The 27,500-nt window shown below is 43.8% G+C and overlaps 1 protein-coding gene across 6 annotated transcripts in view; it reads left to right on the forward strand.

Annotated features, from left to right (window-relative positions):
- The window catches only part of nfasca (neurofascin homolog (chicken) a), a 135,335-nt gene that overhangs the window by 81,788 nt on the left and 26,047 nt on the right, over positions 1-27,500 (forward strand). For 4 of the 6 annotated variants that reach the window (XM_080422876.1, XM_080422881.1, XM_080422877.1 and 1 more), the window contains 21 exons: positions 3,468-3,664; positions 3,960-4,082; positions 8,941-9,111; positions 10,239-10,289; positions 13,283-13,394; positions 13,509-13,693; positions 14,358-14,489; positions 14,735-14,878; positions 15,401-15,512; positions 16,344-16,510; positions 17,836-17,983; positions 19,596-19,720; positions 21,157-21,201; positions 21,664-21,765; positions 22,696-22,893; positions 23,825-23,895; positions 24,057-24,279; positions 24,683-24,798; positions 25,509-25,719; positions 26,510-26,632; positions 27,144-27,323. In XM_080422876.1, the coding sequence (XP_080279002.1) occupies positions 3,468-3,664; positions 3,960-4,082; positions 8,941-9,111; positions 10,239-10,289; positions 13,283-13,394; positions 13,509-13,693; positions 14,358-14,489; positions 14,735-14,878; positions 15,401-15,512; positions 16,344-16,510; positions 17,836-17,983; positions 19,596-19,720; positions 21,157-21,201; positions 21,664-21,765; positions 22,696-22,893; positions 23,825-23,895; positions 24,057-24,279; positions 24,683-24,798; positions 25,509-25,719; positions 26,510-26,632; positions 27,144-27,323 (2,936 nt within the window). The remainder of the gene's footprint in view (positions 1-3,467; positions 3,665-3,959; positions 4,083-8,940; positions 9,112-10,238; positions 10,290-13,282; positions 13,395-13,508; positions 13,694-14,357; positions 14,490-14,734; positions 14,879-15,400; positions 15,513-16,343; positions 16,511-17,835; positions 17,984-19,595; positions 19,721-21,156; positions 21,202-21,663; positions 21,766-22,695; positions 22,894-23,824; positions 23,896-24,056; positions 24,280-24,682; positions 24,799-25,508; positions 25,720-26,509; positions 26,633-27,143; positions 27,324-27,500) is intronic. The other 2 variants (XM_080422878.1, XM_080422879.1) reach the window with 2 other exon arrangements.

The following is a 27,500-nucleotide window of genomic DNA, read 5'->3' on the forward strand; positions in this document are numbered from 1 at the left end:
ACACACACACACACACACACACACACACACACACACACGTGATTGTTTTCTCTTTCTCTCTCCTCTATCGCCTTCTTTCTCCTTCTCTCCTCTCTACTCTTCTTCCCCTTCCTCCTCACCTCTTCTGTCTCCTATACTGTCCTTTCCTGTTTCCACTTCCCTTGTACTCCTCTTCTTTTCCCTCCTCTCCTGTCCTCTTCTGTTCCTCTAACTCTCTGACAGTGACAGTCATAACGGGTGACAGTCATTAGTGGCAGACCTGTCCTCCTCAGCTGTGCCATCATTTCAAGATGCGCAACACTGTCTGTACCCCACTGTCCTTCAAACACACACGCACAGGCGCGTGAACAATTACACAGCGATGCATCTTGGGAGGTTACTCCCCAACCAAGCACCAAACCCAAACCCAAAAGCTACACTCTCACAACACCTTTGAAATCAAGGTGACACCTGTCTTCTTGCCCTCAGTTTCCTGTCCTGACAAGCCACTGTGCTTTTTGCTGCCATGTCCCCCCCGCCCCGCCCCCTACACAATTAGTTGTCTGTTCCACCTGGCGTCATGTCTGTATGATGTGAAGTTGTTGTGAATTAAGTAAAACTCTGTTGTGATACTAAGAGCGATACTAAGAATCTCAACCACAGAAAACTGGTGCCTACAAAACGTATTGACAAAAGATAGCGCTGAGGAGAAAACGGTGAAATCAACTGGGTCAGACTGCAGGCAGGACATGATTTCAAATCTTTTTTATTGTGAAGCACAGGGTAGGATTATACATTTCTGTAATTTTTTTGAAGGGCACACGACCAAGCAGAGGGGCTACGAGGGCCAATAGAATATTACAACAGTTGAATCCACAATACTCTTCACTTTGATATGCCTCCTCTCCTCTCCTCTCCTCTCCTCTCCTCTCCTCTCCTCTCCTCTCCTCTCCTCTCCTCTCCCCTCTCCTCCTCTCTCACAGTTTCTCAGTGTCCTTCTGACTCTTGGAATGAGTGTTTCTGTCCTTGTCACAGTCATTGAGCTCTGCTCCCTCCTCTTTAAAGATACAATCTGTCATTTTTATGTCCGCTGTCTCTCTCTCCCGACGGAGAGGGGTAATTGCAATGATGTCTGAACTACAATAACAATGGTGTATCTAGTTACATTTATTGACCTTGTCAAACAGCAGTTGTCCTACCCAACATCGGGGTCTACATTTCTCAGTGGAATACAGATTGGTTAAAATAACATTTATTCATAAAAAAAAAAGTCCAACAGCAGCTTTACAGACCCAAAGTTCCGCTCTGCTCCCCTCTGTGCCAACCTGATGTACCAGTCTGTGTCCGCTCCCCCCCAACGCCCTCTGTCTACTTTGCTTTTACTGTACGCTGTTCTTCTAAATCACAGTTTCTCAACATTTGGACCTGGGCCCAGCAGGGGTCCAAATGGACCCTTATGGGTCTGCACCTCTGAGCGGGTACAAATTTAAAATTATTATTTTTGGAAGCCGAATCTACACTGTAAAATTGTGTTAATTTAACTCTGAGAGTGTACAAATGGAACCAAATGGACACTTCCATTTGGTTTCAAGACCCGTTAAAGACCTGTAAGGGGTCCATTTCGACCCCCTGGTGGTCCCCGGACTTGACGTTGAGAACCAGTGTTCTAAATCCAGACCCAGTTAGAGCCATACAGACAGTACATGCACATACGCACAGAAGAACACACACATGCACATTCACACAGTATACTACACATTCACACAAAGGCATGTCTTGAAATGCATTCAACAGTGTACAAGAGCAAAACACACACACACACACACACACACACACGCACACACACAGACACACGCATGCAGGCACATGCACGCGCAGGCACGCAGGCAGGCACACACACACACACACACACACACACACACACACACACACACACACACACACACACACACACACACACACACACACACACACACACACACACACACACACACACACACACACACACACACACACACACGCGCATGCATGCAGGCACATACATGCGCATGCACGGTATTTAGTATTAAACGGCACTGTTCACTTTACCACAACTTTTACCTGCTGCAAGTACCTGCTGTATTGTACTTGCATGCCACAATAAACACACTTGACCTTTGAACCGATAGACACACGCACACACACACACACCCATACATAGATACTGTAGGTACACACATTCACACGCACTCAGACACTGGGTCCCCTGTGGTTACATCATCAGGGGTCTGACCAGCTGAGGACAGTGGTCCCATTCATGGAGACATTGTTTATTTGGAGTCCTTTACATAAGACACACGTCACACACACACACGCACGCACACACACACACACACACGTGCATGCACACGCACACACGCATACTTGTGCACATGCACATACACCCAAACACTGCTCGCAAATAAGTTGCGGGCCTTCACACGCACACAACACACACTCACTCTCCCCTTCCCAGGACAGGCATTGTGCTGCTAGAATAATGCACCCAGTTGACTATTCATGCTCATGAATCATTCAGCAAAAGGGATCGTTCACTCATTCACTACCAATCAGTCTCTCACCACACCACACCGGCCTACAATAGTAGCCATTGTCCCGTGGACTCCTGGCCTCACTGCTCCGCTTGGCTCCGGCGCAAAAGTGAAACGTTGACCAGAACAGACACGGACGGCCTTTTGTAAATAGCACCATTCACCAAAAATAGAGTGTTTCTCTTGGTTATGTTAACGTATATACAGTATACACTGTTCAGTAAAGACACTCACTTTGGAAGGAATAACCCGGAGAACGATACTGGAGCACACTGAGCTTCTTTTCAATTATTTAATCAGCAAACATGACCGCAATCTCGTACTTGTAAGTCATCCTGGATAAGAGCGACTGCTAAATGCCTAAGTTGTAATTGACCAATATAATTAACCCATTTAGACCTGAGGCCTTCTAAATCATGACCTAAGTTTTCTGAAAAACTTCAAATATTTATTCAAAAAATTACAACAAATGTATGTTGCTATATACTGTACATAGCAACAAGAACCCCAAAAGGGGTTCTCGTCTTGAAAGGTATAGTTGCAAATAGGGGTTCCCGCTCACGTTCCGACCGTATAGAGGACGCCGTAGTGTCAAAAAGTTGATCATGTTCCCGTTCATGTTTGTTAATTAAATAATTGGAAAGAAGATAATTGTTTTTCTCAGTGTTGTGCCGGATATACTGTATACTTGGTTGCACATCTTGTCTCACCGCAAAATAGCAGATATAAAAGCTCACAGCGCATTGCAGCGCATCGTGAGCTTGTACATCAGCTATTTCCGATGCGCGACACTCTTTATTTATCTGTCTGTCCATTACTGAGAGTACTGGGTTTCTGAAGAAGCTGACTGAGACCGATAAATCCACTGTTGCTGAAGTGGATGCCTAATGCCTATACTCTTACATTTTTCTGGGCCAGTTTCCAATGGCGACGGAACGGGAAGTTTTTCAACATCGGGAAAGACCCCCGAGTGAACATGCGGAAGCGCTCGGGAACCCTGGAGATTGGCTTCCGCAGCGGTGGCCGGCCGGAAGACTACGAGGGGGAGTACCAGTGTTTTGCAGTCAATGACCTTGGATCGGCCATGTCCAACAAGATCCTGTTACGAGTCTCCAGTAAGGACGGACACACACACACACACACACACACACACACACACACACACACACACACACACACACACCCCCACACACACACACACACACACACACACACACACACAAACACACAAAAGGAAAGGGATGGTCAACTTTGATGCTGCACGTGAACCAAACATCACATACACACCAACATACATATCATCTTCTCATTCTCTCTCTGTTCCCTGTCTTTCTCTTTATATAAATCTGTCTGTTTCCCTCTCTTCCGTCCTTCCTCCCTTCCTTCCTCCCTTCCTTCCATCCATCTCAGAGGCTCCTCTGTGGCCTAAGGAGGTGCTGGAGCCAGTGGTTGTGACTGAGGGATCTCCCCTGGTGCTGACCTGCAACCCTCCTCCTGGCCTCCCCCCTCCACACACCTTCTGGATGAACAGTGGTAAGCAGTGCACAATGCACACACGCACACGCACACGCACACGCACACGCACACGCACACGCACACGCACACACACACACACACACACACACACACACACACACACACACACACACGCACACACGAGCACACGCACATACAATATATGTTCACAGATCCTTAAGGGCTTGAAGAGACACTTTCATTTCATATAATGCTCTCTCTTACTCACACACACTCATACATCTGTGCATGTCATGAACACATAAGAAAACAATCTTGTGCTTACATTCATGCAGGCAAGTGCGCACACAAAAACTCTAAGTATTCTACACACTAGGGCCATGCATGCATCCTTGTAGATTTTTAAAAACGTGTCTCTGGTCCTCATTTGTCAAACTTGCGTAGACAAAAAGATGGGCGTACGCTGATCTCAACGCTACTGTCGTCATTTACAGTAACAGTATCAACCTGTTGTCAATTTGAAGTGAGTGTAGCCAACGGTCAAATGTCACGTCAGTTCCTCAGCTCGCGTACGCACCTGTTTTCCATCGTAGACTTGCAGTAACCTCGCATCACCAGACTTTCCACCTCGGAGGAAAGCCTGGTATTCGTTATTAAATGGCCCGTGTGATCCGGTCTAGGCCACGCCTACTGAAAAAAAATAAGGAAAAAAACCCTGTGGTTCTGGCTGTGGTGGTTCCGTTTTTTCGGCGCCGCTTTGTTCTGGTTCCCCCTGTTAGCATTTCAATGCTAAATCGAGTATAGTCTCTAGTTTAGTCTCGCCAGTCGCTACGAGTTGGAATAAAGAATGGATAAGAGAGGAAAAGAACTATTCCTGTAAGCTAAACTACGCCGCATCAAGGGTTTTATTGGGTAGGCCCTAAAATGATATAATTATATAATGCACCCTTGGTTCCGGACTTGGGTTTCGGGCCGCCTGATGACGCGACTGATGGCGTGCTCCCGACCGGATCACAACCCCGAAAATGGTATTGATCCCAGGCTAGACTTGCAGTGCAGCATAGTCTGGCAATCTGACAGGCATCTAAACAGATGCACCAGCCACTTAGTCACTTAAAAATGATGATGAGGTAGTTGCAATTACAGGGTTAACGGGTGGCATAATTACAAGCATTTAAAATTGAGGTATTAAAAACAATCTATCGCGTTAGGGTAGAAGCTTAATCAGTCACCCATTTAAACGGGAGCTTAAAGCTTTAACAGTCATTCAGATATCTCTGTAATATGGCTCTATTAAGACCCACAGTATAAGTGCACGTGCGAGAGGATTTTGTACAGACGTGTCTCCAGGGCGCACTGCAGCTGGAGTCATATCCTTGGTGCTGGGTGAAATTAATATTCAAATCATAATCATGACATACATTATGTATCCGTGTAGCAGTGATGTAAAGTAACTAAGTACATTTACTCAAGTACTATATAGTACTTAAGTACAATTTTGAGGTATTTTTACTTTACTGGAGTATATCCATATTTTAAGTGCTTATAGTTCTACTCCACTACATCTCAGAGGCAAATATTGTACTTTTACTCAACTTTGAAAACTTTAGTTACTAGTTACTTTGTAGATTTTGATTATTATTACAAAACATACATTAACCACTTACAAACCACTTACCAACCCTACATACATTTCTGCCATTTGAAAATTCAGACATTATATTGGCCTGTGAGGTTCTGCACAATAATAAAGTTCCATTGATAAATGAGGGCCACTGTCTCTCCCTGTCACACGCAAATCAATGCTGTCAGGCAGAAACCTTGCTTGTATGTCCAAAAACCGTTTCAGGAAATAAAAAATAAATAAACCTGTGTTCCAATGGATCCAATGTAGTTATTATTTACTCTCAAGCTGTTCTTAATACTTTTCATTGTTTTGTTTATAAAACGCACATAAAAAATGTACTACTTTCAACCTGCGGTCCCTATTTTGGGCATGTCATTACAGGCAAAGATGAAAAATGAAATATGGAAATACAGTATAAGGTTTATACCCGACAATGACAAAATACATACTACTGTATACACACACACACACACAAGGATAAGTACTGTGCAGGCTTGTGTTGTGTGTTCACCATGTCAGTAGTCCAGATTTCTCCAGGGATTTCATTCATTCTCTGTTTTACATAACAGGTTGTCCTCTGCACTGACCTCTAAAGCCTGATTTATGCTTTGTCATATGACAGCGTCGCACACCAGAAATACACACTGCACAAAATTAAGCATGAGTAACTCTTCATTTAGTACTTGATTCCTCGTTTTCCTCTGTCTCTCGCTCTGTCTCTCTCTCCCCGCCCCCCCTCTCTCTCAGCTGTTTGAAGAAGGCCTTTCAGTCGATACTGCTCTAACTTTCTCTCCTCGCCTCTTTCTTTTCTCACTCTTTGTCCTCCTCCCAAGTGGGGTGCTGGCTTCTGCTGAGCCAGAATAAATGTTTGTCAGTGTGTGTGTGTGTGTGTGTGTGTGTGTGTGCGTGTGCGTGTGCGTGTGCGTGTGCGTGTGCGTGTGCGTGTGCGTGTGCATGCGTGTGTGTGTGTGTGTGTGTGTGTGTGTGTGTGTGTGCGCGCGCGTGAGTGACTGCACTGCACTGCATAGAGCAAAGAGCTGAGAGGGCAGAACCCAAGCCCAGCCAGGAGCCATTTTACTGCCAGAGCTCATGACAGTCTAGAGGTCCTCTAATAGTCAGCTAATGGTGACTCTACCATACTGTATGCTAAAACATGCTAACCTGTTCCTCAAAGTTTACCGTGCAAATGCAACACACTGAATGGTGAATACCGTACTTTATTTTGTGATCTGTTGCCTTACAAAGAATACATTCTTTCTTTCATAGATTGCTAACTTGCAGGTTCCTCACATGAATTAATTAGCTACACATTTTGCATATTAAGACCTCTCTTAACACCACTAACAATGTTACCCTCCAGTTAAATTTTAAATAAAAACGTAAATAAATAAATGCTTAGAAAATGCTTAGGGTAAAGACACACATAGCAAGTGTCATATCATTGAAATTATTCACATTTACTTTAAGAATTATGCTATTGCTACTGTATCTGGCTCTCTTTATGTGAACTTCATAGCTCAAGAATACTGTACATCAGGGCAGGGTCTTCAACGTTTTTCAGGCCAAGGACCCCTTAGCTGAGAGAGAGATGAAGCAGGGACCCCCCACTACACAATGTATAACGTTATGTTGCAGATTAAACCTTTTCATAGATTTCATAGATAGCTTCATAGACTTGTTTGGCAGCACTATCGTCAGTGTTGGATTCATGTTACAGTAATGTGTATTTTCAGACAGCTAACCACTGTCTTAAACCCTCAATACTTAGAAAACTTCTACCTGATCTGCTCCCCCCCCCCCCCCCCTACAGGGGTTAACAGTGGTTAATGTAAAAAAAAAGGTTCCTATCACAAGCATTTTGGTGGCCCCCCTGTAGTAACTCTGAGGACCCACTAGGGGTCCCGGACCCCCTGTTGAAGACCCAGGCCCTGCTGTACATAATAATTACATAATACACACTGTGCATTGTGCAGTACATCATGTCATCATGACACCTGCTGTCACCAACACGCCAACGCGTGTTTAGGACCTCTGGCCTGGCTGCTGATTGGTCCTCAGGCATCGTCTTGACAACCATGAGGCTTGTGTCAGTTGACATGGCGACATACTGAGTGTGATGGCCTGTCTGAGTGTGTGTGGTGGGGTTAGCCTGTAGCGACTGACACATTCACATCAACCTTGACAAATTACTGCAGTGCAGACACTGTTAACTATAGCTAACAGACTAAACGGTGAACTGGGTAATATTTGAAAGCATAATGTCTAGTGTGATCACAGTTAAAGGAGTAGTTCAGCCAATAATTTGACAGGCGGTCTCTCAAAGAGTCTCCTTTGAGTCTCCTACCGGAGACATTAGCATCTTCCACCGGTCATCAAATATTTGCTTAGGAATGCGACAAAAACAAAAAAATCGCCATTAATTCAACGCTTCATGGGCTGTGTAATTGATAGAAAATACGTATTTTTTTGGGTGAACTACTCCTTTTAAGTCCAGTAGTATTGTCATAGTTTATAAACAGATTCGACATGATGGAAGCCATAGTTTGTGGTTCACCGGTCAAGTAGAATGTTAACATGGCTCTTATGGAGTTACTGTAGATTTAACCACTTTTAACCTGGCATCCCCATTTTCGGCATGTCATCATCACAGACAAAAATCTTCAAAAATAGCAGATCTACAAGCTTCCAAGCTATTTTTGCCGGACACCGTCATACAACGAGGGATGAAATAGGGCTTAAAGTGGTTAAACTGTTAGGAATCTGTCATTCTCATTCCTCACTGGGATGTATCATGTTTACCATAACATTTCGACCCAACTCTTATTTGTTGAGGACTTTGCAGACTGTGAATGTTTTGATCGATCTCTCTCTCTCATTGCCTTTTATCCCCTTCCTCAACCTCAATTTACAATTTATAATTTAGGCATTTAACAGGTGCTCTTAATCCAGAGCGTCTTACAGTAAGCAAGGAAAACACGAGGTAATAACCTATCCTCAGTCTAAACAGTATAATATCAAGAAAAATCTATAATCTGTACATTGAAACTATACACACTATAAGATGCCAGGTCTACAAATGACCTGGCATCTGTCTACATAACATGCTATCTAGTTACATTTTAGCCTTTGCACAAGCCTGCAAGGTTGTCAAGGCTATAGAGGGCAAGTGCTACGGCAAGTGCTACGGGCCTGTAGTGGTGTAGGGTGGTAACCTCGTGCTAACCTCGTTCTCCTGTCCCTCCTCACCCCTCTCTCTCCTTCCCACTCCCGGCTTCCTTGTGTCTCCAGCCATGATGCCTATCCCCCAAGACAAGCGTGTGTCTATGGGACTGAATGGAGACCTGTACTTCTCCAACGTGCTGGCCAAAGACGCCCACACCGACTACAGCTGCAACGCTCGCTTCCTCTTCACGCACACCATTCAGCAGAAGAACCCCTTCACGCTTAAAGTGCAGACCAGTGAGTAGATTCTCTCTCTCTCTCTCTCTCTCTCTCCCTCTGTTTCACACACACACACACACACACACACACACACACACACACACACACACACACACACACACACACACACACACACACACACACACACACACACACACACACACACACACACACACACACACACACACACACACACACACACTTACAAACGCAGACAGGGGCAATGTTTGAATATCTTGGATCCTGGCCCCACGATCACCCAACAACATGTATTGAACAATTAACTTGACAAACTAATGTTTTTTGAAGGCTAATAGTTCATTCTCACTGCGTTTCAGCCCTGCGTGCAGGCAGTACAGGGTTAAAGTGCAGGCTTTAAAGATGTTTGCGGTTCAGGCAGAATGGAGTGAATAATGTAAAAAACTTGTGCACTCATACAACATGCAAAATACTTTTGCATGTCACACGACTCTGGTTTGCCAAATGTTTGTGAGTAGAGGGTGTAGAAGGATATACACCAAATCAAGCTCACAACGCATCGCAACGCGACACATTGTGAGCCTATACATCTGTTATTTCAATGAATATTCTCCCCAGAATAGGGACACTAGGTTTCAAGTGTTTGATATCTGAAGGACCCTGCGTGTCAGTGTTTATTTCCACACCTATTGTCTGTACAGTTTATGAATTTAAGGTCACCCCCAATCCATGCCACGTGAATTATGAGATGTCCCCATCTAGAGGCGGCATGGTGACATGACAGGCATTCCATCTCAACTAAATATATCTCATTAGGTTGTTCAACACAAGTCTGCAAAGACGAAAATGAAATGAAAATGAAGAGAAGAAACTGTTTGATTTATCTCATACGACAATGACATTTTCCCCCCAGAAGTGGATCATTATCAATATCCATGAAGACTTTGTTATTGGTTCCAGGATTGTGCTGTGTGTGTGTGTGTGTGTGTGTGTGTGTGTGTGTGTGTGTGTGTGTGTGTGTGTGTGTGTGTTTGTGTTTGTGTGCGTGTGCATGTGCGTGTGTGTGTGCGTGTGCGTGTGTGTGTGTGTGTGTGTGTGTGTGCATGTGCATGTGTATGCGTGTGGTTCTGATGATCAATTGTGTGCACCTGTACCTGTATTTTCAGACGAGCCATATAATGACACCCTCTCTTACAACTCCTCTGATCCCTACAGCGGTGAGTCATTTCCAGTCTGGACAGCTCCACGTCCTGTCTGTGCTGTCACCATCCTAACCGCTGCTAGCTTGCTAACCTGTTAGCTCCAATTATCCCACGTCGTGGGGTAGTTATTTAGCCAGCCGCTGACTGATATTTCTGTTTTAGAAATCTAACCCTTACCTGCACAACTCACGCTCATCTTGGTTCCTGATGGGAAGCCTAACCACTAATGTGTGATTTTCTCAACATCGGGTCCGAACAGGTTCAAATGGACCCATATGGGTCTGTAACTCTAGTTAAATTAAAACTGAGGGTTTTACAGTAGAGACCATGGGTCCCAGACTCCCAGAGATATATATTTTTTAATCAAATGGGGGTCTGTGGGCTAATACTTCTCAAACTGGGGGTCCTTGAAATTAAAAAGGATGATTCATGAGACTCAGAGGACTCAGCAGGTGTGATGGCTCTGCCCCCAAGCTGTTACTTAACTCAGCTAAATCTATGACAGAATGGAGCCAAAGGTGAACCTGACAATTTAGGAGGACCAATGTCCCCCAGGGAGTGTTGATTGTTCACAAAGTGTCACAAAGAGACGAGTTAAATGTCATATGTCAACAGCAACCTCAAAGAGCACACGCGAGCGAGCGCGCGCAGCGCGCGCTGCGCGCGCACACACACACACACACACACACACACACACACACACACACACACACACGTGTCAAGATATTATTTATTATCTTCAATCCCCAAACTTAATTTGTTTCATAGAATGTATTTTAATCCATACACACATTAAAATTAAGTTAGAAATTGGCCATGACTTTAATTATATTGGACATTGGAATATTCATATGTTCATAAGGCCAACCTCATGGGCATATTGCTAGAGGGGACAGAGTTGTGAAAGGGACAGCATATGTTGTATTGCTTTGACCCAAGGAACTGCAGGCCAGTGGAATACAAAATCTTTACCTCATGGGAGACAATTCTCGTAGGGACAGAATGGGAACAGGGCCTCCCCCCACCCCACCAATGGGAGTCACCACTAGAGGCTACAGCTGTGAGTGGGCTCAATCCCAGGATTGGATTATGAATATTCAATTTGTATTCATGGAGCGTTCATTAATAGTTATGTCTGTATGCAGATTGGATTTGCAATGCCCCACTTATGCCATGCAGACACTTATGTGAGAAGATGGGGATAGTTACGTTGGTTATTAGATGTGATGCTCTCATGTAGCCTCACAAACCCTCAAACACACACAAGTTCCTCGCGCCTCTCCCTCTCTCTCTCTCTCTCTCTCTCTCTCTCTCTCTCTCTCTCTCTCTCTCTCTCTCTCTCTCTCACTCTCATAAATACTCAGAAGTGGGGGGAGGGTTTCATCCTGAGACTGCAGCACTTCCTGGGAAGTGCAGCCAACATCACCAAGGCCACGCATTTCCAGGGCACTGTGTCGCCTTAGTGACGCATTGTGTGTGTGTGTGTGTGTGTGTGTGTGTGTGTGTGTGTGTGTGTGTGTGTGTGTGTGTGTGTGTGTGTGTGTGTGTGAGTGAGAGGGTGAGGGGGATACATATGCTCTCTGGCAGTTGTCGCTACTAATCCTTGACACCCTCTTCTTCTCTTCTTTTATCTCCTCTCCCAGTGTCAGTAACAATAGGTCCTTCCTAGCTCACTCTCATCTGTTTGCTGGCCACTGGAGATGCTAACCGGCTAACAGATGCTTTAATCCCACACAGATCTGCATCACAATGGAGACTAACGCTAATTTAACCCAGCACACTTCTCATCAGCATAATATACGTAGCGCAGTGCTACAGACTGCAAAGCCGCTAACATTATTTCTTGTGCAGTGTTGTCAATATATTCACATTGGGATGGGATCATGCTAGCAAAGCACTAAAGCAGTATCGACACCCAGAGCTCTTTTGCGTATGTTGTGTTCATATAGGGAGCCATATGAATGTGTGTTTATATGCATATAGTCAACTAAATAAATGAATGTATGTACTATCTTTCAGAATTACAACGCTTTATGCAGCTGGTATTAACAGTATTTTCTATCATAGCAAATGTATTTACTGATTCTGTTTAAAGGTAAGTTCCTTGTAATTAATCAAACAACGGTGATGTTGGCAAAACTATGCCTTTAACTGTGAAGCCTAATTTATGCTTTGTCAAACAACAGTGTCGCTGCCAGTTATTTTCGACATTGTCGTACGACGAAGACTTTTGTTCAATTTTGACAATTTATACAGTGGAACATTCACTGCTTGTTTATTTATAGTGCCTTATTGTCTCATACAGTCACTCTACATTGTGTGTGGTTGATAAAAAGAAAACACTTAACAGCCTAAAACCTAACTCCAAAGGCCTGAGAACATTCTGGAAATGCTCCAATTATTGGCAGGGGAAGCATTTATGATGTAGCATAAGCTAAATGCCAAAGTCAAACCCTGTGGGAATGTTTAACATGTGGTTAGAGAATAAAGAAATCTCTCAACTGTGTGACCTTAAATATGCTCTGTTTTGATACCATACATAAGCTCTTGGCAAGAACAGAGCAGAACATATTAAACAGTTCCTTTTTAATATGCTTTTTTAAATTGTAATCTGTGCAATCTCCCTGCTTGAAGTTGCCAGCTCACGCCGCCTTCCATGAAAATCAATGTTATTTTTCTTTATGCTGGGAATGTCGAAGGACAAAATTACAACTTATGTGAGTGCTTTGGCCTCAGAGCAGTCTGGAAAGTGAGCCAAAGCCTTGGAGGGGAGGGGGCGGGTCTGTTGGCTTGGCAAAGAGAGGGCATGGTGGAAGTGATGTAAGTAATGGCATTATTTGTGTGGTGCTGATTACAAAGCAATTGTTTCCTTCCTCCAAGGAAGTGAGTCATGCTCTGAAGATGGATTGTAATGGATTGTAGGTTTAAGAAATTGAATTGACGAGGCTAGATGCGTGTGTGTGTGTGTCTGTGTGTTTGTGTAACTCTATTCTTGTCCTCTGTTGCAGGTCGTAAAGTAACAGAGTCCACGCCAACCATCCTCTCTCCATCAGGGACTGACAGCTCTAAGATGGTGCTTCGAGGAGAGCAGCTAACGCTGGAGTGTATTGCTGCTGGACTGTAAGTACCTTACCTATATATATATATACAGTATATATGCTATATATGCTCACACAAAATGCATTATGCAAGCACTCACACTCAATGACACTCCCTCTTCCCTTTATCCTGCAGTCCGACCCCAAACATTAAGTGGTTTAAGAGAGGAGCAGACCTGCCACTACAGAGACTAAAGATTGAGAACCATAACAAGACCCTGAAGATTGTCAGTGTGTCAGAGGAGGATGCAGGGGAGTATGTGTGTATGGCCAACAACCGTATCGGCAGCATACAACATTCCATCTCTGTGGAGGTCAAAGGTGAGGGGGGATTTTTAACTATGCTATATTTCAAAAATAATGGAAGTAGCCAAAAGATAATTCCGCTATTTCGTTTTATTTTGTTTATGTTGATAATTTTGAAAATGTTGGGACAGATTGAGATTTGGCCTGATGATCATTTTCAGTGGTGAGATTATTAGTCCACACCATTATTAATGCATTATTAGTCCACACCAATGCAACTCCTTGCAAAAAAAACGTTTTAAAGACCGTTGCAGCGGTGTGGACTGACCAGTTGCAGACTGGTGCCATTTGGGGATAAAGGTCCTTACACACCGGGGCGATTTTTTTCTTGCGAATAATACGTATTTTTTTTAAACCTTATAAAGTCAATGCAAGCTTCCACACCAGTTCCGCGGAGCGAAAAAAGTGTCTTTTAATTATTCGGAACGAGTCCGAATTTTGCGTATATTCGCATATTCGCCGGTGTGTAACCGCCTTAATGGTTGCAAGGAGTTGCAGTTGCAAGGAGTTGCAAGGAGTTGCAGTTGCAAGGAGTTGCAAGGAGTTGCAGTTGCAAGGAGTTGCAAGGAGTTGCATTGGTGTGGACTGGCCTTTTTTTGAAACATCGTTTCTGTTTATGAATGTGTGTGTCTGTGTATATGTCATACATGTATATCTAACCTACCTCTCTGTCGCACAGCGGCTCCCTATTGGCTGGACATGCCGACCAATCTGGTGCTAGCCCCTGACGAGAACGGCCGACTGGTTTGTCGAGCCAGCGGAAATCCCAAACCTCACATCCAATGGCTTGTTAATGGAGAGCCCTTTGAGGGTACGTCTAACCACTGATTTACTGACATCCATCCAGATATTTGTGATCTCTTGAAATGTGTCGTATATGACTGAAGTATTTGCTTTTACTCACTCTCTCTCAAAATGTCTGTTCTCTTTTACGCTATTCTTTTTCTCTCTTCTCCTCCTCTTACCACAACCCTTCCTCCCCCTCCTCCTCCTCCTCCTCCTCCACTCGCTCTACTCCCATCTTCCTTCTATCTCTCTCCGTTTCCTTACCATCAGTCTCTTTCCCAAACCCCAGCCGGCAGGTGCTCGGAGACACCATCCTCTTCCGTATGGTGCAGATTGGAGGCAGTGCTGTCTACCAGTGCAATGCCTCCAATCACCATGGCTACCTGCTGGCCAACGCCTTCGTCAGCATCCTGGGTGAGTCATTGGCTGGTGACTAGGGTCGGTTTGGCCAGTGGTTCTCAACCTTTTCAGGCTGCGACGCCCCCAAAATGATCATATTTGAACTGGGGGACTGGGATAGATTAGTGCTCACACAGCGGCAATGTTTAAAGGCCCAATATAACTTAGGGTTACATTCACAAATATTCTTGAAGGGTTTAATATGTGTAGGCCTGTATGGAAAATAATGTGGAACTTATCATAAATCAAAATTGTTCTGTTTTACTCCAGTGTTTGCAAACATTATTACCAATGTAAACAAAGCTATTACAGCCCCAAATACAGCAAATAGAGTTTAAATATAATGCATAATCTGTTATAACTGTAACTAACTGTATAGTGTTAGACATGAGTCTATCAAGTACTGAGTCAATCAACTAGAGAATAAAATAAATAATAATAATAAAATATAGCCATATATTACATTTTTTGTTTATGTTTGTATCACTGATTGGGAATTGGGAATAATAAACACAATTATTGTGTGTCTCCTTGCAGACATGTCTCCTAGGATCATGGGCCCTAAGAACCAGCTGATCAAAGTCATCAAGAACAACCACACCTTCCTCGACTGCCCCTTCTTTGGCTCTCCCATACCGCTGCTACGCTGGTGAGTACTGGTTCTCGCTGTTTCACACACTGCATGTTTTCTGTCTATGGTTTGGTTTCCATTTGGCAAGGTATGGTGCCTTTCACCATACTACTGAAAGTTCACTGGAGGAGGGATCCCTTTTTTGTTCAAGTTTGCAGATGGAATACTACTGTACCATTTGTCTTTTTGTACTGTATAACAGGCAATGCCTGCTGTGTATGAGTCAATAATATTCTGCTGCAGATGGTGTTGGAATTGGATTTGAACTAACTAAACATTTTGGAACCATTGTAAAAGCGCATAGGTTTTATGGTAACTGAAGGAGGAGGAAAATAATTGCACAGGATCTTAAAATGGCTATATCTCAATTACTATTCAACTTGTGTCTTAAGGTGGTGTAATTATTTCCACAAATGTGTTCAAAAATGTAAATTATCTAATTAAATGCACAATACCAACATTTCCTCAGCAGAAATGGATTTTAATGGTAACATTTTGACTGTTTATAAGACATTGGTTTCCAAAATGTATTGTCTAGAAGTCATATAAATGATTCACACACATCACAGTTTTATATGGGGGTAGGTTTGTTTAAAGAGATAACTGTCATTAAGCTACTAAATTGCCAGATGCATCATACCAAAATTTAAACTAGAGACATGTAGGAAGACAAAAATACCAACAAATTACGGTCACCTTGGGTGGTACCAAAATCTGGCTTGGCCCCTGGACTATATAGGCACTTTCTGCCGTAGTTTTTTTCTGGGCATTTCTCCTTGTGAGATGAGAAAAGGCTGGGAATGAGGTTATAGTTAATGTGGTTAACGTGTTCCATCTTTATGTGTTTAGGTTTAAGAATGGGCAGGGCAGCGGGCTGGATGGGGGCCATTACAGGGCTCACATCAACGGGACCCTGGAGATCCTCAGGGCCAGGACAGAGGACGAGGGGACCTACACCTGTGTAGCGAGCAACATTCTGGGCAAGACTGAAAACCAGGTCCGCCTGGAAGTCAAAGGTCAGACATCACACCGAAACTGACATGAAAGACAAATGCTAGGCACTGAAAAGGGTCAGAGAGATGAATCCCTTTTGTCCAGAACTGAATAAAATAATATAATAACTGACGTTACACTGTAGCACAGGAATATATATGATCAGAGTGTTATAATGATATTATGACAGCACTGTAGTGTACTGTTATGACACCATCAAAGGTTTATAGCAAAAGCACTACACTTGAAGCAGTGAGGTGGACACTATGACATTAATGCCCAGATATCACAATACTTAACAAAAGCAAAGAAAAAAGGCACTTTGTGTAAATGATGGGAATCCTTTATAGAAACTATACTTTACTTTACTTAGAGACTATAAAGGGATGAGAATATGACAATATTTTACTACAATTTGGCAAAATACACCGTGTATTAGACATTGCATGTAACACCAGTGTATTTGTATTACAGGGATCAACATTTTGTCTGTGCATGTCTCTCGACAGCTCATGAAATATGTATGGATGAACTTTTGCCCCCCAAGATAAATCAATCACATTCAGCGTTCATGGGATGAAACGACCGTCCCTGCTTAATGAAAAATGCTTGACTCTCTTTGCGCCAAATAGTCTGTATGTTTGAACAAAGTAGGAAATAGAACATGATCAAAGCCACACTTGCAATACTGGGAATAACTTTTGTTTACTAAATCAAAATCTTGTATAAGCTATTTGCATCAGTTCTAATTTAGAAAATGAAAGTTGTTTGCGGTACCGCAAGTGTGACGGGAATCCTTTGATCTTATTCTTGTACCAGTACTCATTCCATGACCCTTTCTACAAGTTGTGCCAGAACTCAACCTCAACTGTCTGAACAAAGTATCCTGTGCCTTTGTTTTAAAGTTCCTACAAGTGCCTTGTGTTTTTATCCCTAGCAATTAATTCCTTTATTCATAGTATCAAAAATAATGGTCCATTTGTCAAGTGTAGCTGTCCATTTCACTACCCACACTTTCCATTCTTGCAAGTGGATACGACATCCATTCCATTGACTGTAGCTCTCATGTCTCATAGATTTAAGTGTCCGTGCCTTTGTAATAGCCTGGGAAGAGACATCTGATACTAAGACCCCAGATTCCTGGGCTGTATGGCTGCAATGTCCTATTTTTCTAATTTACCCGGATATGTGTATGTGTGCTGTGTGCTGTGTGTTGTATTTCTGTCTGAATACATGCACATGTATGTCTTCCCTGTCCTGTCTTTAACTGTTTATCTTTGTGTGCCTCTGTGTGTGTCTTTGTGTGCATCCACATGTGTGTCTGTGTCCTTTCCCTGCTGTTCCCCAGAGCCTACTCGAATCGTGCGACTCCCTCAGCACCAGTCAGCTAACAGGGGCTCCCTCGCTCGTTTTGACTGTAAGGTCCAGTCAGACCCCACCCTGCCAGTTGAAGTTGTGTGGATGAAGGACGACAAACCTCTGTCACTGGGATGGAGGTAAGGAGCTGTCTTCCCTGGAGTAGCCTTGAAATCAATCTATGTATACTGTACAGTACAAGCAGAAAAGGCGGCACGAAGCACATTATCAGCTTGCCCACCATTGCCGGGATTATTGCAAAAACGTGTCAATCAGCGTGTTCAGGTTCTGGTTTCCAGCATTGGCCAGGTTATTGTGTGGGTAATCTCTCAAGAACACATTCCGAGCTGCGCTACTGCATCTGTCGGTAGGGCGATTCAGAAGGTGTGAACATTGACCTACAAGTGGGCGGGCCTTAGATCAGGAAGCAAGCCGCGCTTTACCCAATCAAATGCAGTGGGCGGGATTTACATCTGTGCGTTCGCTTTTTAATGTGTTCCCACTGTAAACAAACCCAAACTCATTCAACAATGGCGTCCTCGGAGACGACAACACCATGGAAAGTTAGTAACATTTTAACCTGTTCTTCCATTATAGAAACAAGTGGGCTTATAACCAAAACGATACATGTTCCGTGGGAGAAATGTTGTTAGTGGGAATGAAAACATAGGCGCCCCCCCCCCCCGGAAAAGTAGGGCTGAGGGCGGACCAAACGGGCCAACATCTTGTTATCAACATTCTATTGGGCGGTCCCTCCAGAAAAAAACAGCAGAGGGTGCTGTTTTTCAAAAGAAAATTGACGATGGGTTCCCAGATGGTTGTGTGGGTGAAATAGGCTCCCTTCCCTCTCTTGCAGTTTGGCTCAGCATCAAAATAGGAGGATATGCGTTAAATTGTTCATGGGTTCGATTTTAGGCACCGCTAACTCAGCATATGAGTAGCATGGCCTGGGTGACTAAGACATGTGGTAAGTACTGGGAGCTGAGGGTAGGTCTTGCACTCCAACTCAGCTATCAATTTCCCAGGGGTCTAGCGCATTGAAAAGAGAATAGACACTCTCGGCCGATACAGCTAATAAGCCACTCCGACCTACTTACTAAATATACCTACAGTAATACCTATTCTTTTAGGTTGATGTTTTTTGTTATAGGATTGTAGAGAGACAAGAAACTGAGGGTAGCGAGATGGGGAAGAACATGTAACATGTCTCCAGTCTAAATCAAACCGTGGACATTGCAATGATGTGGTCAATGCACTATCCGGTCACCTAATGGCACGCCCTAAATCACTTTTACCATGCCAAATCTCATGTGCAAGATAGCGGTACATCCACTACCACTCTTAAAGCCAAATATACAATAATATACAAGGTAATAGTGCTACTACCTTACCCCACATCATCGTAATCCCAAATCCAGTCCTGAATCACGTACAACCAGCTTGTTAGTTTTGTGACTTTTTTGTTTTGTTTATATTTGTTTATATTTGCCACATCTTATGTAACATTTTCTTGCCTTTTCTATTCAACCTTAATGTCGTTATTAGTCCTACGGGGGAAATAAAAATGTCAGCTTCACCCAGCCGATGGCTGCTCAGATGGTTATTATGATGAATATATATATATATGCATAGTACACTAGTTCTTTTCTAGGAAAGATGACAGATAGTTGTTGTGCCGGTGAGGTAAGAAACCATAGAAGGGCTTGTAAGAGAACCTCACTGTTTACATTATATACAATTTGTGTTTCTCAGGCTAAAGAAGGATGATGAGTCGCTGTCCATCCCTAATGTCAATGAGGGCGATGAGGGCACTTACACCTGCACTGTCAAATCTGAGATCGACCAAGACTCTGCCTCAGCCCGCCTCTCTGTGTTAGGTACACGCATGTACAAACCGTACTTAACGCACACACGCACAGCACGGCACGCACGCACGCACGCACACACGCACGCACGCACGCACAGCACGCACGCACGCACGCACGCACGCACGCACGCACTACACAGTAGAATACTCAGTGCTCATATCACTCAGGGTTTCACAATGCAAATGACTGACCACGCTCAGATCTAATATCCTCCAGCATGTATTGCTCCGACATCAAAGCAAACATTTTAACATCAAGCTCATCTTGTCACAGTCTATCATAATGATCATCATTTTAATGCTTATATTTATCACTGCGTATGCATAATTAAGCTGTAATACCTCATTAGCATTAATTCTTTAATGATGATTCAGCCTTGAAATGGAAATGATGCATGTTTTACTATCACAGCAGCTTACTAAAATGCTATTGAACCATATTGCGTAGCTGAGCCAGCAGCATCGATGGCATGCAGCATCGATGGCATGCCAATGTACTAACATAATGCTGCGCAGTAATGACACCCTAAGCACTGTAGTGAAGCTGAGTAGCATTAATAGAAGTACTGCACACATAATCATGTTTAATGTCCCAAACCCACCAGACGTGTTGATGGAATGCATCGGTTCTCACTGGCCAACGCACATGGCTGGCGGGTGCACGGCTCGCGGGTGTGGAGTGAATTCTTCCATTATGGACAGAATTTTCTGTGCACCCGCATAATGCCTTTTCTTTGTTATAGTAGTAGTAGTATATATTATAGTATACAGGAAATATCTTTCTGTGAACAATGCATTTAAATTAATACACATTTGAGTTGGCCATCTAGGAATATCACAGACTAGAAGGCCTTGAAATTGCTAGTACCAGGACTTTATGTAACCACAACCATTTACATTATCGGCAGCGCACTATAACCCGAAACTCATTCTGAATATGATGTGTGCCTTGTCAGCTGTGGTTACATTCATTAAATGTATCTGATTTAATAGCCTACATATATCTATTAATCCATAATGGACTGTCAAACTAAATTGTATGTCTTCTACATTTAATATTTGCAAAGTCTTCAGTCATCAAATCGATATTCTTGGTTATCAGCATCTGGCTCAGATTCAAGAATGAAACACGTCATCATTGCACTGTGTAAAACATTTTAAAGAACGAATTAGCAATGGAAGATAATCGGTAAAATTTTACTTTCGATTGTCTGTGACATATTGATACAGGCATTTCAGACTATAGATAAAAGAAAGACATACACTGATAACTTGCTGTTCAGAACAGTTCTACGCAAGTTTGTGTGCGCAATAAAGCTCATGTGCGTTTACACGTCTGATGGGTATGGGCCGTGAGTCTCTGCTCCCCTAATGGTGATTTGCTTGTAGACTAACCTTTGAAATTTAACCTCTACCCTCCTCATTCTCCTTGATCCTGCCTCACAGAGGAAGCTTCCCTCAACCCCTCAGTGTCTAGTGCCTTGCCTGCAGGTAACACACGAGGCCTGGTCAAAGCCTCTCTCTCTGCCTGTCTGTTTTAATGCCATTATTTGTTTCTCTTTGTCTGTTGTGCTCAATCTCTTTCGTTGTGTTTATATTTTTCTTGTATGTTCTTATCTTGTGCCTATCTGTAGTTATAATGCTTTCTGAAACGCTGTTAAAATGAAATTATGTTTTCTTTTCCCTTTTGTTTTTGATGTGCCAAAGGATGAGTTCTTTATTTATGTTTCTTGAAGCGTTAGAGAGAGAGAGAGAGAGAGAGAGAGAACGAGAGTTGTGGACGAGGAAAGAGAGGGAGTTGGAGGTTTTGATATGGGTGGGTGGGGGATACATTGTGTGTGTGTGTGTGTGTGTGTGTGTGTGTGTGTGTGTGTGTGTGTGTGTGTGTGTGTGTGTGTGTGTGTGTGTGTTTACATTATACTCCATGTCTAATCTGTTATTCCGTCTCTCTAGATCGTCCAGATCCTCCTTTGGACCTGGACCTGTCAGACCCAGCAGCACGCAGCGTCCGCCTCACCTGGATACCTGGAAATGACCATAACAGCCCCATCACACGTTAGTACACACACACGCACACGCACGCACGCACGCACGCACGCACGCACGCACGCACGCACGCACGCAGGCACGCACACACACACACACACACACACACACACACACACACACACACACACACACACACACACGCACACACACACACACGCACACACACGCACTAGGGCATTCACGAATAGTGATTTTTAGCATTCGAATTATTCGACCTATAAGTATTTGAATATTCGATTAATCGATTTGATTATAAAAAAAAAGAAAAAGAAAAAAGGGTTTTTTTTCTTTATTTTTTTTAATGTTATTGATGACTCGACTCAAGGAATGCGAGTTGATGTCACACCAGAGCTCACAGCTGCGTGTCTGCTGTAAAAAAGCCACTGAAAAAAAAATATGGAAATAAAAAAGTGGTTTGAATAGTGGTTTTGATAATCGAATATTCGAATATTCGATTATTCTGTTAATGCCCTAACACACACACACACACACACACACACACACACACACACACACACACACACACACACACGCGCGCGCACACGCACACACACACACACACACACACACACACACACACACACACACACACACACACACACACACACACACGTACACACACATACTGTACAAGTCTGTATGTGAATGAGAAATGCTCTACCTACGTAGCAGGACATGAGTGCTTAGATCACTTTCAGACATTTAAGGGGATTATGAAAGGTTAGGGTAATAAACTCTTCACACAAAAGCAGGGCGGCACTGGCTCAGGAGGTAGAGCGGCTGTTTGAGAACTGGAATGTTCCCTTTTCGATCCCCTCCTCCTCCTTACAGTAAATACAGAGATGGAATTACAGTACACTTCTGTGTAAATGCACTTGACAATCACCCCAACAACTAATGACATTTATTCTTCTCATTATTATTTGTCCTCTTCAGAGTTCATAGTGGAGTTTGAGGAGGACCGCTGGCAGCCAGGGACCTGGCAGAACCTGTCCAGTTACAGAGGAGACCACAACTCAGTCATCCTGCAGCTTTCTCCCTTCATCAACTACCAGTTCAGGGTCATTGGCGTCAACGGCGTGGGCCAGAGTGAGCCAAGCCGCCCCTCGCCCAGATATAAGACCAGTGGAGCTGGTGAGGAGCGCAGACGGATGTCTTAAGGCTGATTCATACTTTGTTGTGTGACGGTGTTGCCCACAGAGAATATCAGACCTACGAGCAGAACTACAAGCTTCTAAAGATTTACTTTATTGATAGGACAGTAGGCTGACAGGAAATGGGGAGAGAGAGATGGGGAGTGACACACAGCAAAGGCCGTCAGGATCGGGACCTCGAACCCAATGTCAGGCTAGTGAGGCTACATTGAGCCTAGGTGCCCGGACTGCTACGCCAGTGGTCCGGGCTCAGACCTACAAGCTTGTGAGCTTATAGGTCTGCTATTCTCTGCCGTTCTTGGCTTGCACGACGGACCAAAAATTATGCTTTAGGAAAACCAGACCAGCAATGTTGCTGAAGGCTGAAGGCTCCTCCAGTAGCTGCAAAGCTTTCGCCAAAACTACCATCAAAACTAATACAAGACAGCAATGTCTTCAAATAAATTACAGTACTGTAGTAGAACTAGCGTGCCGGATTAAAATAATATATATATTATACTTGTTGCCGTGTTTACTTGCCCAACCAGAACGCACTGTAGGCGAACAAGTAAATACAATAGATATCTTTGGAACTCCAAACTGAGACATTTTATCAGATTTTTGTCAGAGACAATTGCTTTGGTTGGAAAACATAGTAAAATGAAATTTGTCCGGAATTCCCTTGTAAGAGTGTAACACTGATGGCATGGTTGTTACTGTTGTTATTCGATCTGGCGGAATCCTGTGCGTGTGTGTGTGTGTGTGTGTGTGTGTGTGTGTGTGTGTGTGTGTGTGTGTGTGTGTGTGTGTGTGTGTGTGTGTGTGTGTGTGTGTGTGTGTGTGTGTGTGTGTGTGTGTGTGTGTGTGTGTGTGTGTGTGTGTGTGAGCGTGCGCACGCATGCGTGTATTCATTTGCGTGTTCATGTGTTCAGCCCCAGATGCCATCCCCAGTGGTCTGCGAGGATGGGGTACCAAAAAGAATAATATGGAGATCACTTGGGAGGTAAGACATATAGAAGTGCAGGACCGCTTTGGTGTCTCGACCAGTCTGTACATATACCTCATAATGATGTAGTACATACCATTCATCTTCCATGATTCCCATCAGGTTTTAGTAAGGTTCAGTGCAGCCTGTTCACAGTGAGCATTGTTTTATGTCTTTAGCCTCTACTTGACCTTCAGAGGAATGGCCCTAACCTGCACTATAATGCATGGTGGAGGCGGAAGGATTCGGGCGAAGAGTGGAATAATGTGACCACTGAGGGGACCAAGCACATGATCCACGATACAGAGACCTACGTGCCTTATGAGCTCAAAATCCAGTCCACAAATGACTATGGAGAGGGACCAGTATCTAATGTTGTCATTGGATACTCAGGGGAGGACAGTAAGTACACACACACACACACACACACACACACACACACACACACACACACACACACACATTTGTGCTCTGACTGTTAGCCAGTTCACATACAATAACATCCATGTCCAAAGTCAGTAGTCACTGATAGTTGAATTGAGCTCAAATCAATGATGGGTTATTGTGACTATCGTCTGGATTAGAGGTCCTACAAGACTGGCTTCAAGGTGTGCAAAAATGGGGATATAGTTAGTGCTTGAAGTAGGTACAGTACAATGCCCTTTTGAACACAAACACACACACACACACACACACACACACACACACACACACACACACACACACACGCACACACGCACACACGCACACACGCACACACCACTCACTGACTCTGACACATCCTTCCTTTATTGTTTCTCTCCAGAGCCAACTGATCCTCCCACAGACCTGCGAGTGTCAAAGGTCGACAGCACCCTGGTCCATGTTCACTGGAAGCCAGTGGATCCCAGCACTATACTGGGACAATTCAATGAATACAGGGTGAGACATAAGCACACACACACACACACACACACACACACACACACACACACACACACACACACACACACACACACACACACACACACACTAGGGCATTCACGAATAGTGATTTTTGGCATTCGAATTATTCGACCTATAAGTATTCGAATATTCGATTAATCGATTTGGTTATAAAAAATTAAATAATAACATTTAAAAAAATGTGTTTTTTTTTTTTTTCCTTTTTTTTTTCAATGGCATTGATGACTCGACTCAAGGAATGCGAGTTGACGTCACACCAGAGCTCACAGCTGCATGTCTGCTGTAGAAAAGGCACTAAAAAAATTATAATAATAATAATTAATAGAATAATCGAATAGTGGTTTGATAGTCGAATAGTCGGTTTGATAGTCGAATATTCGAATATTCGACTATTCTGTTAATGCCCTAACACACACACACACACACACACACACACACACACACACACACACACACACACACACACACACACACACACACACACAGTGAGTCATACCTGAGCAAAAACCTAGCATGTACTACGTGTGTTTGCGTGCATGCATGAGTGCGTGTGTGTGTTGAAATATTATGTTTTTTTGTTTACCTGTTATTTTCCCTTCATAATTGTATTTTCTTTCTTTCTTTCTTTCTTCCTTCTTTCCTTCCGTCCTTCCTTCCTCGTTGTCTTCCCTGTTGCTTCCCACCAGCTCTACTACTGGCGAGAGGCCAGTCTGTTAAAGAACCTGCGGGTGAACAAGGAGGTCAAAAACAAGGGCTTCTACACCACGGCGGCCCAGCCCTCCGGCGTCCTCGGTGAACTGGTGCCCTTCTCCCACTATAAGATGTTCATGGTCGTGGCGAACAGCCACTACGAGGGTCCACCCAGCAACACGGTCGACTTCACCACCAAGGAGGGAGGTGAGTGAGGGAGGCAGGGGTGGAGGAAAGGACAGGAGGGGGGGGGGTTGTTGGTACAGGGTGGAAATTAGTCAAGCCTGATACTCGCCGATACTTTGTCGGAAAGCATCTAGTTCATAACCGAGTCTTGAACAAAATCTTGAACATTTTTGAAAATCTTTGAATATATATATATTTTTAAAGCGTACATTTGTAACTCAAATCTTTGCTTCTGGTGGTCCCTGGAACAACATATTTTGAGATGGGGGTCCACGGCCAAATGCATATAATTTTAGGGGTCCTTGACATGAACAATTTTGAGAACCACTGATGTAGCAACATACATGTAGGTTTTTTTTCTTAACACATTTCACGCCAGAGTTTAATCTCATAATGTACTCACCAGTGCCAGCGTTTTATTGTTGTTTTTTTGTTTTATTCACGTCGCCACGGACCTCGTTAAATCCCTTTAGATCTAGCATAAAACTGTTTGTAAACACAGCGGCGATCCGACTGCGTCGCCCAGTAAAATCCCCGTCGAAAACCCAGTCGCCATCTTGTAGTTACAACAGTTTATGTTAAACAGCGATGAGCGAAGAGAAAAACTACAAACGAGAAAATGGCGTTTTAGTGTCCACTTAAGAATGGAGGCCGATGGGATCGGCAAAACCGGATCCCGGATAATTCCGTTTCCGGTGGTGCTACAATGAAATGTTCCGTATTGCGGCTTTAAATAGGTTCGCGTAGATCTATGCGATTGGCAGTCAATGTGTTAATGTGTTAAATAAATACCCTTATTCTGTGTGTTTAGTACCGGCTCCTCCCAAGTTCTTCAGGATTGTCCCGTGGGGTTCAGACCACATCCGCCTGGAGTGGGACACACCATCGGAGCCCAACGGCATTCTGATCGGATACCAGCTCAAGTATCTGACAGGTGAGCTGTTCCCATTGGCCAACAAACTGCGACCACTCACAGTCCATGTCCAACTCCCAGCTACAAAATCAAATGGATTTTGGTAAAGCTTATTCAGGATGTTTTTTTTCTTCTATTTCACACTCGTAGCAGGGAGCTACGTTCGCGAGTTAGCTACTGTACTGTATGAGGCAGGAGACATTTATACTTTCTCTGTCCTTGTAGATTTTCCCAGCAGTTCTGCAGATTTTATTAGCAATTAGCAATCTGGTCACAAACCCACTTCAAACTTTAACCACTTGAACCCTACATACTGTACCACGGGTCTATACTACTTGGTCCCCTCCTTTTTTACTTCTACACCAAATCCCTTTATAGCAATATAGCAACAGGGCCGATTCTTAAACTCAGGACTTTTCTGTGTATAAACAGATATGAACCACCTATTACTGTCTCTCTTACGGTTCCTCTGTCTCATTCTGTGTGTGTGTGTGTGTGTGTGTGTGTCTGTGTGTGTGTGATTTGTGTGCAGCCGCAATCAACGGCTCACGGGTGAGCCGCCAACGGGTGGAGACTTTTCTCCCTAACACGACAATGCACACGATGCGTCTGCCCGACCGCTCCGTGCGCTACAAGTTCTCCCTGTCCGCCCTCACACGGGTGGGGGCAGGAGAGGAGTACGAGGAGGAGTCCCCATACTCTGCCAACGAAGGTGAGGTTTCTCACACACAAGCACACGCACACGCACGCCACACACACACACACACACACACACACACACACACACACACACACACACACACACACACACACACACACACACACACACACACACACACACACACACCGTAAACTCTTCTGACTCTGAGAGTCTACAAATGTAATGAAA

This window comes from Gymnoscopelus braueri, assembly GCF_963280865.1.
Source record: "Gymnoscopelus braueri genome assembly, chromosome: 3".
NCBI lineage: Eukaryota > Metazoa > Chordata > Actinopteri > Myctophiformes > Myctophidae > Gymnoscopelus > Gymnoscopelus braueri.